General features: G+C 39.3%; 2 protein-coding genes across 2 annotated transcripts in view; both read left to right on the forward strand.

The window, feature by feature from the left end:
- The first annotated feature begins 2,915 nt into the window (after window positions 1-2,915).
- LOC103920028 (calcyphosin-2-like) lies at window positions 2,916-9,356 on the forward strand. The gene is made up of 4 exons (XM_009327661.1): window positions 2,916-2,946; window positions 3,128-3,174; window positions 4,657-4,776; window positions 9,105-9,356. Exons 1-4 carry the CDS (start codon window positions 2,916-2,918, stop codon window positions 9,354-9,356), a joined length of 450 nt encoding a protein of 149 aa, XP_009325936.1.
- Window positions 9,357-11,751: 2,395 nt separating this feature from the next.
- The window catches only part of LOC103919942 (calcyphosin-2-like), a 20,535-nt gene continuing 19,136 nt past the window's right edge, over window positions 11,752-13,150 (forward strand). Inside the window, exon 1 of the mRNA XM_009327543.1 lies at window positions 11,752-11,815. Coding sequence (XP_009325818.1) covers window positions 11,786-11,815 — 30 coding nt within the window. The 5' untranslated portion in view covers window positions 11,752-11,785. The remainder of the gene's footprint in view (window positions 11,816-13,150) is intronic.

The following is a 13,150-nucleotide window of genomic DNA, read 5'->3' on the forward strand; positions in this document are numbered from 1 at the left end:
CGCCCCGTGGGTGAGACCGCTCCGGTGAGGCCCCTCCGGGACCCGGCCGGCGCCCTGCCCTGCCCTGCCCTACCGGGGCCCCGGGCCTCTCCTGGGCCCTGGGGCCTGCCCCAGTGCGCTCCCGGGAAAATACATCCTTTCCGTGGAGCTGTCTCAACCCACAATGTGTATTTCACCTCTTACAGCATTGCTCTTTGTGATGACGTTGTCTCTGTGTGTTAACCGTTAAATGCAACAACGCTCTCTTCCCCCTGTGCCTTCAATTGGGAGGATGATGCATTTCAGTGAGAGCCTTGAGGTCGTGCGAAGACCGCGGCTCTTCATTTTAAGCGCTCTGGGAAAGGGGGTATGGCTGGAAGGCTGTCCTGTCGGTCAGCAGCTGTGGGGCCGTCTCCGAGTAGGCCCTGCAGCTGTGCTTCTGCTTGGCAAAGGAGAGGACGCTTGGGAGTTAAAACCTGCTCAGTAGGTACAAATGGGGTCAGCTGCTGTGGACGGTGATTTGAAAATGGAGCATCTGATTTCTGGGAAATAAATTATAGGCTTTTGGTTCAAAACTGGCTGGGTGGAAGGAGAAACCAGCAGAGCAGGAGATAGCGTACTGATAAAACGTCACTCTGGAGCTCTCGGAGGTCGGCTGTGTGCCAGGAGGGTCTTCCTGAAAATACCTGGTCACAGGGCATGGTGCGGTTGAGAGCCAGGCAGCAGCTGTAAGTGAAGAGTAAAAAACGTTTGATGTTGTCAAGGGGTAGCAAGTCATTAGTGCTGGTATGAGAAGGTACCAAGAGAAGTGTAAGGCACAGAGGGAGCTAATTTGAGGCAAAGACGTAAATTTGAACGGGAATCTGGTTAAGCATTAGGAAAGACTATAATTAGGAGGTGCTGAAAAAGGGAAGCCAGCAACATTTCATAGCTTGCTGAAGACAATACCCAAATTACTGGTGATAGACACATTCTTTCTAATGCAGTAATGTTTATTTGCAGAAGTACTTATATAAAAATACATGATTTTCTCAGTAGCTTTTTCTGGTTTTCAGTTTATTCTGAAGGCTGTCATTGAATTTGCATGGATTTGGAAGTTAGAGGAGTTGCTGCATCTTCTCGAAGGCAGACTCAGCTGTCATCGAGGGGGAAGAAACGTCAGGTTTGTTAATGGAAGGCTTGTGGTTGTCTTCCTTCCTTACTTTGACATTTTAAGAAATATTTTAATCATACTTCAGAAGGTTTTTACATTTCTACATTTCGAGGTAAGTTAGGTGTGCAACCCTCACAAGATCACTGTAGCAGAAACTTTCAGGCTAACTTTTGAAAACCTGATTACTGCAAATATGATCTTGAATGCTGATGGCCATTGTTTTTATTATAGCTAAGGTAAATATTAATATTTTTAATAACAGTTGATTTTTCTCACAGATACTGTGGACTTTGTGCCTGCGAAGTAAAGTTAATTGGTAATCTTCCCTCAGCCCCCAAGCACGCATTTAACTTCCTTACTTGTTGGATGACCGCATTAGGAATTCTTGGAGTTTGTCTGCCAAGTTGCTGTTTTCCTTTTTTGTTTGATTTGGAATGAAAAGGACCTTTTGTGAATGATAGCATATCAATTTTATAATGTTACCTTTTAACCAGTCTTTTGAGAATGAAATACCTGTATACAACAACAACATTTGGGGCATTTAGTGTAGGTTGTAAAAGAAAAAAAAATGCCCATTTTTCTCTAATCTCTCACCCCTTTTTTTCTTCTCTTTCTCATCCCCCTCAGTTTCTAAATTTAGACTCCCTAGTCCATCTGATTCTTGGTGGCTTGCAAAAATATATCATAGATTAAAATTAGGTTGAAACTATGTGCTTCACTCCGTAAATGTAGACAGTCTTCAGGATGATTTTTGTTTCCTTTCTTCCTGATTCAATGACTTCTGGAAAAGGAATTACATTAAGACTTTAACATCTAGCATGTGGTATGTTCTTTATCTTATCACAGTTGAAATGTTACAGAAAAATTATACACTTGTGATTTAATGCATTGCATTTAGTCTTAAGAGTAAGACTAAATTGTGTTAGATCTCTTAACGGTTTTTTACATATTTGACCACAAGGTGGTGGTGTTTATTATATGAGACCTTCCTGGTGAGAAACTTTTTTCTTTTATTAAAGCTGATTACCCTTTTTTGAAGGCAGTAGAGGGTAGTGTTGCTGAACTGTGAACTTCTTTTTCAGGAGCAGGCTACAAGGGGGTGTGGCAGAAAAGGAGTTGTGGTTTTGTGACTGCTCTCAAATCATGAAAGGTGTTAGGCCGCCGCTGGAAATAGGATGTCTGCTCAATTCAGACTGTGATGCTGAGATCTCTGAGCGAAGAGTGTGAAAAGAAAGATGCTGGCCCTGGTTCAGAGCATCCACATTTTTTTCAGACCGGGAGGCCAGTTGGGGGAATTGTTACTATGTGCTTGCCTCAGTCATACAGTCTTCCTTAGGGATTTGCTGTTGGCTGTTTTCAGAAAGCCATAGAGAGGCAGATGGAGCTTTGGCTCAAGTCTTTTCTTCTTGCTGTGTTCTTGCTCAGTTGAGTTTGGAGATCTGTGTGGTACACAGCCACGCAAACTAAACAGTGTGAGTACACAAGCTGCCTAGTCATCATCATGTGCTGCTATACTAAAGCTGAGATGATACATTTACACCAAATATCAAGGCTGCTTTGGGGTCTGAGCTAGTTCCATGTGAGCCAGCTGGCTGTCGGTATTGTGGTTTTGGTTTAAGAGTTGGCTGAGGAGTTGGTTCCCAACCAACAAGGACGATATGACCTAAAACCTTGTGAGCAGTGATTGTACAGAAACATGGATTATTTTTAATGCGTTATTAATAGCTGATGTGGATACTATCTGGATTCTGGATTCTTAATGGCTGGAAATCTTTCTGTCACGATGAATATTCAGTCTTTTAGTCTCACGACCTGTAAGAATCAACTTTCAATGAAAAGTTTTTGTTTTGTCCTTTTGTTAGTAGCATCTCAATCAAATGTCAGACGGATACTTTTGAGGCATTGATTTTAAATATTCCAGGGGAAGTTGAAAGAGAGAACTATGTATTTTAATCCTGATCCCTGTAGCTATGTAATAATGCATCATTCTTCTAGGGCTGGAGACCAGATACACGGGCTACTCATGGTCCTCGCCCGCCAGAGTAAGTCTGCTTCTATTTCTGATCAGTTTGTTTAATTGTGCGTTATTAACACAATGCATTTGCATTTGTATTGATATGCAACTCAGTGTTCCATGAAATTTATCATCATAGGTTTGTTTTCTATGACTTATATTTAGAGTAGAATATTTGATGCATTATTTACATTGGAATTAAGTTGATTTACATTTGGTTGAGCTTAGCAGTAGAGTTGTACTCAGAGCTTTCATATTTATGCCTGGTCTTTCTTGAATATTTTTAATATAATAGTCTGCCAAAAGAGAAATGCATTTTTTAACTATTGGCCTTCTTTGCAGGTATTACAGTAAAAATTACAGAGAAACTGTTGTGAAGAGTTTTTACAAGCAATGGGAAATTTTGTACAGTGCTTATAAATTTTAAAACCTTATAGTGACTTCAGCAGATAAGCAACATCTGCTATTCCAAGAACCATGTTTGACAGTTCAGGGTTTTTTGTTTACTGAAATGCCTTACAGCCAATGTATCTTTCTACGTTATTTTACAAGTATGTGTGACCATGACCTTGGATTGTTCATATCAAAGTCAAAGAAATTCAATTTCTGTGTACTGTCAGTCATTCTCTAATGAAAAAACACTGGAAATTAAGGAGCTCTCTTATTCCAAGAAGTAATCTTGTTATAATAGGGTTGTTTGGAAATATTGGTGGTAAAATACAAAAAATACGTAATCGTGGTGCTCCGGAGTATACCTGGCGTAAAGGCAGAAGGCACAGAGATGCTTTGATGAACTGGAGATGTTTTCATTTCTTTAAGCAGAATAAAATACTGAAGTCTAGTTGGCTTCCACTGTGTTAATCTCTTCCAAAAAGTTTGGAAGGTTTGCATCCCAAGGAGCTGTTGCTTCCCTGTTGCTTCTCTGGTGACTGATTATAGAGGGATGTTGACACAGGCCTGCTGTAGAAGATGGGAATAAGGAATCCCTGATTTATGATCTTGTTGCAGCAGCTCCTGTTGAGGAGTGGAGAGAAGCCAGGATGGCCTTACTGGGAGTGAAGAAGGGCCTTGCAGGGGCCCTTTTTGGCTGCCAGGGTACTCTGCAACTGGGGAAGAGGAAAAGCTCACTGGCCAGTTCCTGAGGCTGAAGCAAGAGGGGCTAATAGGGATTTGCCAAGTAGGCCATCTCCAGTTGGAGTGAAACTGTTCATAGCAGGGAAATTTTTGTGAAGGAGCTAGTAATAACAACAACTAATAGGCAGTTTGCTTTTACTGTGATTGCAAAATAAGAGAACATATTGCTATTAAAATCGTTTTAACTTCCTGCAGGGTGCCATGCCTAGATCTAGGGAGGCTGGAAGATTCTGATGAAGAGGTAATTATAAATTAATTCTGTCTTGAATAGTTTTTGGAATTCATGTGTTGCAGGAGTTTATAAAAATATCACTCTGAGTATAAAACAATTACGATTGCTTGTCCTTTTTTTTTCTTTTTTTTCCTGTAATTTTAGGATGGGGACTCTTACATACCATACAGTGGAAGTTATCCTCATACATGCCCTCTAGATTCATCTTCAGATTGGGGAACATCATTACAAACGCCATATGCACAGTATCATCAGGCTCAACAGGTCAGTCTGTCACTAGAAATATCTTTAAAATATGCCCCTTTAGCAGTAATTTAGAAAAGCATACTTAGCTTTGTTATACAAGTTCTCTTTTTTTCTTTTGGTTAAACTTGAAGATACAAGTGCTATTGGTCCAAAATATTTTTGGCATTTGACTTTTGTATTGGGTTTGTGTGGCAAGGTTTTGGTAGTGGGGTGGATACAGGGGTGACTTCTATGAGAAGCTGCTAGAAGCTTCCCCTATGTCCAATAAAGCCAATGCCAGCCGGCTCCAAGACACACACACCGCTGGCCAAGGCTGAGCCCATCAGTGACGGTGGTAGCCCCTCTGTGATAACAGATTTAAGAAGCGGGGAAACAAAACAAACTGTGGCGGAACAACTGCAGCTGGAGAGAAGAGTGAGAATATGTGAGAGAAACAACTCTGCAGACACCAAGGTCCGTGAAGAAGGAGGGGGAGGAGGTGCTCCAGGCGCCAGAGCAGAGATTTCCCTGCAGCTCGTGGTGAAGACCATGGTGAGGCAGGCTGTCCCCCTGCAGCCCATGGAGGTCCACGGTGGAGCAGATATCCACCTGCAGCCCGTGGAGGACCCTATGCCAGAGCAGGTGGGTGCCCGAAGGAGGCTGTGACCCTGTGGGAAGCCCGTGCTGGAGCAGGCTTCTGGAAGGACCTGTTGGCCCCATGGAGAGAGAGGAGCCCACGCTGGAGCAGGTTTGCTGGCAGGAGCTGTGACCTTGTGGGGGACCCACACTGGAGCAGTCTGTTCCTGAAGGACTGCACCCCGTAGAAGGGACCCACGCTGGAGCAGTTCGTGAAGAACTGTAGCCCGTGAGAAGGACTCACATTGGAGAAGTTCGTGGAGGACTGTCTCCCGTGGGAGGGACCCCACGCTGGATCAGGGGAAGAGTGTGAGGAGTCCTCCCCCTAAGGAGGAAGGAGCGGCAGAGACAACATGTGAAGAACTGACCGCAACCCCCATTCCCCGTCCCCCTGCAGCACTTGGGGGGAGGAGGTAGAGAAAATCGGGAGTGAAATTGAGCCTGGGAAGAAAGGAGGGGTGGGGGGAAGGTGTTTTAAGACTTAGTTTTTATTTTCTTATTATCCTACTCTGGTTTTGATTTGTAATAAATTAAATTAATTTTCCCAAGTTAAGTCTGTTTTGCCTGTGATGGTAATTGCTGTGATCTCCCTGTGCTTATCTTGACCCATGAGCCTTTCGTTACATTTTCTCTCCCCTGTCCAGCTGAGGAGGGGAGTGATAGAGCGGCTTGGTGGGCACCTGGCATCCAGCCCGGGTCACCCACCGCAACTTTTTACTGAGAAGCCTCTAGAATATTTCAAAAATCCTATTTTCTTATATACCTTAGCTCTTCTTTGTTGGTTGATACAGTCATCCTTTTCATTGTACTCATTTTTGAAGGGATGTATTAATAGTTAGCTTTATTAACAATTTGTCAAAGCACCTGAAAAATGTAATACTTTTGAGGTAGCTTGTAACTTTGGTTTATCTTTCTAAACAAAGTGGAACTTACAAAACTAATAAAGATAAGATCGATAGTAGCCAGGAAGTGTATGATTGAAGACAAAACCCGAGTTTACAAACAGTTAGTGTTATTTCTATGGAAGAATAGTTACTTTTGGTGAAAAGGAAACTTTTGGAGTTACGTGCAGCCATTTCATAGGGTTTTTCTTAAGTCTCTTGTCTTCAAAACAGAACCGTGATGTTAGCTTTGGAATTATGTTCAATTTATCAGAACACTTTTATTAAAATTTCCTGATCACATATCAGCATTTTTTTCCCCTGGATGACTGAGAAACTTAATCACCGCTAATCTTAGGTGCTTTATAAGGAAAATCGGTAGTCCAGATGCTAACATTCTGATTTATAGTACAGTACAGCACTGTTCAGGATCAATATCCACTATAACAATTTTAAGAATTAATTACTCAGTTATTACAGTTCCCTGAATGCAGGAAAAGTTTTCCATTGAAGTCTTATATCTGAATTAAATTTGAACAAATGAACGTGACAATTTATTTGATCATGATACATATTTAATTTCTCTTTTCCTTTAGTTTAAACAGGTGTCTAGAAAATCTTGTCAGAAGAAAATAGAGGTAAAGTAGCTGAAAAAATACACACTGACAAAATAACATAAGCAGTTCAGTAGTAGAGTACTGAGGTATATGATCTGAAAATGCAATATGTTTTAGCTTCTCTTGTGTGACAGGAACTAGCTTATTGGAGAGACTATTTTTAATCTCCTATCATTCCATCAGTATTTTGAGTGTTTCAAATGTGATAATTAAAGGGAAAATGCTGAAGTACTGCAAACAGTAGTCTTCTGTTTGTAGTGCCTATATATTCGAAAGACTAGATATCTAGAACTTTAAACTAATTCAGGAAGAATGCTACCTACATGATTATTTTCTGTCATAATCGTGCACCAGACATTATCATTGTAAAAATCTTACTAGTAGTAGTACGCTTTTATTTGGTCAGGGTGCAGGAAATATCCTAACTTATCAATGTTACCTCTTTTTGGAAGAATGGGAAAATATACTGTTTAAAAATCCATTATTTCAAAAATATTTAACTTATGTAAACCTAAGAAATACTCTAATGAGTGTGTTTAAAACAGAAGTGTAGCTAGTGGGAAAAACAATTATTAGTTAATTTGTACATAACCTGTGCCCCTTGAAACGAATTAGATAGCAACTTGTGTGGCAGGACTCCAAATTGGCTGGAGCTCAAGGTGAACCTGCCAAGATCATCATTTTATATGTTTCCCTATATAACCAAATGTTTTCTTAACTTGAAAAAAAAATGCCTTTAGATAAAAACTGAAATGGTTAAGTGTTTTTTTTTTTTTTTAAATAATGGACTAAGAATGCACTACTTCTCAGAATATCTATGTGCCCAATGTAAGTATTTATGCATGTCTTAAGATGTAACTGTAAACATGTAACTACGGATAGGTTATTTTCCTCTGTACTGCTTTGTAAGTGTGCAGTGCAAACATACTTGAGTTGCTATACTCTTTCTAGGTCTGGATGCCTATAATTTCACCACTTGCTTTACCTTTTTTTTAAAATATAAAGTTCATACATATAATTCTGTCTAGCTGCAGGAAGGCTAACGGAAGGTTGGTATGGCTTTGTCTGTTTCCCAGGGTCTTTCTCCCTTTCTTCTCTGCTTTCCTTTATCTCTTGTTGCTTCCTTTCTGCCTTCATTATGTCTTAAATACTGAAGTGCTGAATGTGCAGGAATGTATCTTATGTTCACTTACACTCTTTTGCTCTCCCTCTCTCTCTCTCTTTTTGCCTCCCCCCCCCCCCCCCTTCTTTTTTGTGGAGATTTTCAAGCAGTTCTAAAATATTTTAATGTATTCCTCTGAGCGGCCTTTATTTCTGCACTGCTTGCTTCTGGGGCCCTGACTGAGCATTCCTTTAGCAAGATATATTCCAGCTTCTTCAGTAACAGACTGTGTAAGTAAATCGTCCCAAAATAGGTCACTTTTGGAAGAATAATTTAAATATAGTCTTATCCTTCAGGAATTAACCAGTGAAGGGATGTGGATCCTCTTTTGAAAGAGAAAGCTGCCCTTTCAAGAACATAAATCTTCTGGGTTTTTGAGAAATGGTTTTCTAGAACAGGACTGTTACACTACAGTTGCAAGATGAGATGTGTCAAGTGGAGATGCTAGATAAGGCCGTCTCAATTTTGTTAGCGTTGAAGGAATATCACTTAAACATTGAAGGTGGTAGTTATTCAGGGAGAGAAGGAAGAATGGAGTCTTGGCCTTCTGTCATTGCTGCTGTTTCTACTGATCCAGCCTCAATTGTGTAGAGCACTGAAGAGGACGTAAAGTTAGGAAGGTACTTAGCTGGCTTCACAGCCTTTTCAGATGATGTTGTTCTGGGGAAGGAAATCCCAATACTAATACTCATCTGCCATCCAAGAATATCAGAACTTCTGATTGAAAAAATCCATCAGTCCATTTTCAGCCACCCAAAATCAAATGTCAGAATTCCCATTTTAGTGATCTGTAACATTATCTTATAGGACAGAACCACTGAATTTTGGCTTCTCTCTTTAAAAGTGATGTAAAACCATTTGGCTGTGTACTTTTTAGATTAAAAAATGGCAGAATATTAAGAACTCAATGAAAATTAAACCTGAATATGCAGTCATATTTGCATTTTTTCTTAATGTGAAGCATAGTGTCAAGGAGTTTCAGAAGGAGTTATGCTGGATGGGAATATGATAATGCTGTTCTCATTCAATAGCTCAGCCAGAGGCTTTTATATTGATTTTTCTTTGCTTTAGCATTCTGTTTTGGAGCAGAAGACAGTACCAGAAAATCTGCTATCCCCAACAGACAGATATAAGCTGAAGTATCGTCAGTATGAAGCAGATATGAAGGAAGAATATAAGCAGTATTCTCAGAGAATTGCAGAAAAGAGAAAAGACCACCTCCAGTGTCCAGAAGCTTCAATAAAGGTAGCTGGCAAAGAAGTAATTGCATTTTTAGAAATAAAATATATGCTGGTATTTGGAGAGGTTTGCATGTGTGTGTAATTAATTTCTTCCATGTTTTTATTGTAAAGAAATAAAAATATGTGTAATTTCAGCGTCTAATGTTGAGTAGGAAATAAAATATAGGAAGCTTGTTTCAGTTGTTCCAGAGTGAGAAACTGAGGTGCTCTGAGAATCTAAGTATGCTTGTATTCTTTGGTAAGAAATGTAATGTTTGCCCTCATAGTGCACCTCTAGCCTGAGCATGAAGATTAGCATGGCTGATAGGAAGGAGTTTGCAGCCTAAGAAGATGAGAGACAGCAGGAAGATCTTGGTAAAATGTTATTTCCAAATATAGAAATGCAGTCAAGCTTTTTTATTTTTTAAATATAGAAGTATATTAATTATTATTCTATTTAATTATGACTGTATATAGGACTTAAAAAAGGAAAAGTGAAAAATGTAATCTATACCTTAGAGAACTATTAACACTGAAAATGGAAGGGAATATGGGGTTAAAATAATGAAAGCTATTATCTTACTTTTTGCTTTGACGTTGTATAAGATCCAGTAGAGTTGGACTGCAAAGTTGGACTGCAAGCTATATTAATTCTGCCAGGTTTCTTTCGTGATTTTAAATTAAACCTAAGATGAAAACAAAGGAAGATCAGTGGAGAGAAACTGGAAAACAAAGGGGTGAAAAAACCCAACTTTCCTCTTGTTCTGGAAGAGATAGTGGAGAAGGGTTGTTGCACAGAGCAAGATACATCATTGTAGGTGTAAGGAAACAGGAGACACAAGTAAGCAACAGCTGTGAGGACTGGTTGAATGCTAGATTGTGCTGAGGGTAGGTGACCATTTAAGAATCTTAATGAAAAGTAAAGTATGCAGATGTTGAGGGAACATATTGTGCTCATTGCTTTTCAGAGAAAAGGTTTGTCATGAATAACAATGAGTTTACTGATTTTACTTGCTTAATGTTCAGTAGAACGAAAAGGGAACGTCTTACATAAGACAAAGATTATGTTTCACATATTGTTGTTACTGTTTTACACATATTGTTGATAGTTTTAAAGAGGTTTTCTCCTCTTACAGTCACGCTTGTAGTGTTCAGATAAAACTTGGAGAACCTGCAAGTACCTATAAGTAAACATTCTGTGAGTGAAACAGTTGAGTGAAAAAACAATTCTATTATTTTGTTAAGTTTAGTTTTATGTTTGGTGGCAGTTAAGATTGTCAGTTCTGGGGATTTCCTGTAGTATTACTTTTTTTTTTTTAATTATTCTACTCTTATGTACCAGTCTGACACCATCATGACATCTGTTTTCCAAGGAGTGACTCCTTTATATGCTGTACTGCAAGCTCATCAAAAGGGTATTTACAGGAGCAGCTGAGTTAATCTGAAACTGAAGAAATAGGTGGCAAGTGTATACTGGGAGAGAAAGAGCAGGACTGGCTTATTCTGGTGATTTTTGGGTTCCAGAAAGATACTTGCTAAGCATTAGAAGCCATGTGTGTCAGTTCTTATGACAGATTTTAATATGTCTAGCAGAACAATTTTCTGTGTTAGATATTATCACTACCTGATTAAATTAATAAATCAAAACCTCTTTAGATTTCAAGATACTTATTATTTTATCTGATTAGTGGAGCTTGTAATAACTTTTCTTCTCTGAAAAGAAGCTGCTCCTAGAGGAGCATAGCTAACAAAACCTACTCTTTTGATTTCTTTCCCATGTTCTCTCCTTCCTGACTTCTGTAAACACAGTCTCCTTTGTCAGTTTTCTTCATATCCTCCATGTAGAAGATATTTCCGTAATACCCTCAGACTGATTTACAAGTATGTTAGACCCAGTTCAACAGTATGCTTTGGCTTTTCCCTGTCTAGACTGTATTTAACTTCTTTGCTGGTCAAAAAGCAGCATCTCTGCAATGGTGAACTTTGAGCTATATGCATAATGGCAAATCCGCTGCTGTCTCCTGGCTGTTCTTGAACAGAACAGAGAAAAGATGAGCTCGTCTTCTTCAGAGAGGTACTAACAGTCTGCCTTCTCTGACTTGCTGCTGCTATTTCATAAAGCTTGCAGGAACACAGTATTTCTGAGATTTTTTTTTTTTATTTCAATATGGTTGAAAGCTGGTAAGTATTCAAAAGCTATAAGGAAAGACTAGAGAGCAAGATTTGTAAGTTCAGTTTCTGTAGAAAGCTAGGCTTAAAAAAATTATTTTTTCTAATTAGCGTGAAGTAGAAGAAGTAGACACTTTAAAAAATGAAGAAAGAAAGAAAAAGACTTTTAAATAAATTGTTGAGGAAAATGTTGTGTGGAGGGATTTTGTTTGCTTGTTGTTCTTACATTCTTTTCATAAATCAAATTAAATTAATTGTATTTTTGTATAGGGTACACAGCTTGAAGATGGACATAATGACCATCTTACAGCTCTTGATGAGAAAGCTCTCCTGCAACAATGTTACACAAGCAAACCCTATAATATGCGGCACAGTATAAGGAAATCGGAAGCTGTAAGTATTTTGGCTGATATTATGCTGTTAACTGTCTAGAGTCGTAGAATGACTTCCCAGATGTTCAACAGAAGCCTTTGATGTATGTCCTAGTATGTAATTGCACCCATTGAAGTCATGGGAGTTCAAAGATTTGTTTCAAGGAGAGCTGAAATGAGCAATCCAGTGACCATTTTTTTAATATTATCTGCAATACTTGTATTTTATGCAGTAATGTACATAAATGAGAATGCAAATTATGAATAATAAATACAAATATATACATACAACTAAGATTAACTGAGTGACTTGTGTGAAGCTGGGTATAGCGTTACATTTCATCTGTAGCTTGTACCTGAGCCTGTATTCCATGATCCATGGAGTCCATGATTCCATCAGCTCTAACTCTGACTTGTTTCTAGAGTAAACAGGCTGTTTTCCCTCCTAAACCCGAAATGGAGTATGTGATGAGAACTGGCTTTGTAAGCTGTGTGGGCTCTGCTGTGGGTATTAGATCGGGTCAGCCATGGCTTTGGCTGAGTCTTCAAGCTCCAAGGCTGGAGCTTCTACAGCATCTCTAGGCAACATCTTCCTGTGATACACTAATCTCCTTGTAAAGAAGTTCTTCCTATTATCCATACCGAGCCTCCCAAGGCTCAGTTTGTAACCTTGGCCTCCTGTTACACTGTTGGCCACTGTAAAGAAAAGTTTGGTTCTGCCTTCTTTGTAACTTCTCTTTGGTTGTAGGATGTTTTCAGAATGCCTCATAGCTGCTGCTTCTGCAAACTAAGCAAAGCCAAGCTCCCTTAGCCTCTCCTTTCAGTTGCTTTGGCTCCAATCCTCTGTTAGATCCTTTCCCAATTCCTTTTGTCTGTATTGATCTTGGGAAGGAGGGAGCCCTGAAAACTGGGAACAAGTATGACCTCACTAGCATGCGTAGAGGGAAATTAAAACTTCTGTTATATGGACGGACCCAATATGTTTCTTTAATTTCTTACATAGACGTAATTTTTACTCTTTTTAGGACTGAACAATAGAAGTCTTGCCCATCTAAGGCTAAGCCTTGAATTTAAGATTATTTACAATGATGAAGAACCTTGAAATTTGATATTGCATGATTCAGTATTTGCATATCTCGTTAGGTCATGCAGAGAGGAAATGAGAAAGGCAAAAGCCCAGCTAGAACGCAATCTGGCCGCTGTCATTAGAGACAACAAAAAGTGTTTTTACAAATATATTAATGACAAAAAGAGAGCCAAGGAGAATCTCCATCCTTTATTGGATGCAGGGGGAACATTGTCACCGAGGATGAGGAAAAGGCTGAGGTACTTAATGCCTTCTTTGCCTCAGTCTTTA

Source organism: Pygoscelis adeliae, unplaced genomic scaffold (assembly GCF_000699105.1).
Source record: "Pygoscelis adeliae isolate BGI_AS28 unplaced genomic scaffold, ASM69910v1 Scaffold113, whole genome shotgun sequence".
Taxonomy (NCBI): Eukaryota; Metazoa; Chordata; class Aves; order Sphenisciformes; family Spheniscidae; genus Pygoscelis; species Pygoscelis adeliae.

Coding starts and splice junctions, on each gene's coding strand:
- LOC103920028 (XM_009327661.1), top strand. CDS start 2,916: ATGAATATTCAGTCTTTTAGTCTCACGACCT. Junction 2,947..3,127: donor GTCTTTTAGTCTCACGACCT/GTAAGAATCAAC, acceptor TCATTCTTCTAG/GGCTGGAGACCAGATACACG. Junction 3,175..4,656: donor CATGGTCCTCGCCCGCCAGA/GTAAGTCTGCTT, acceptor CTGTAATTTTAG/GATGGGGACTCTTACATACC.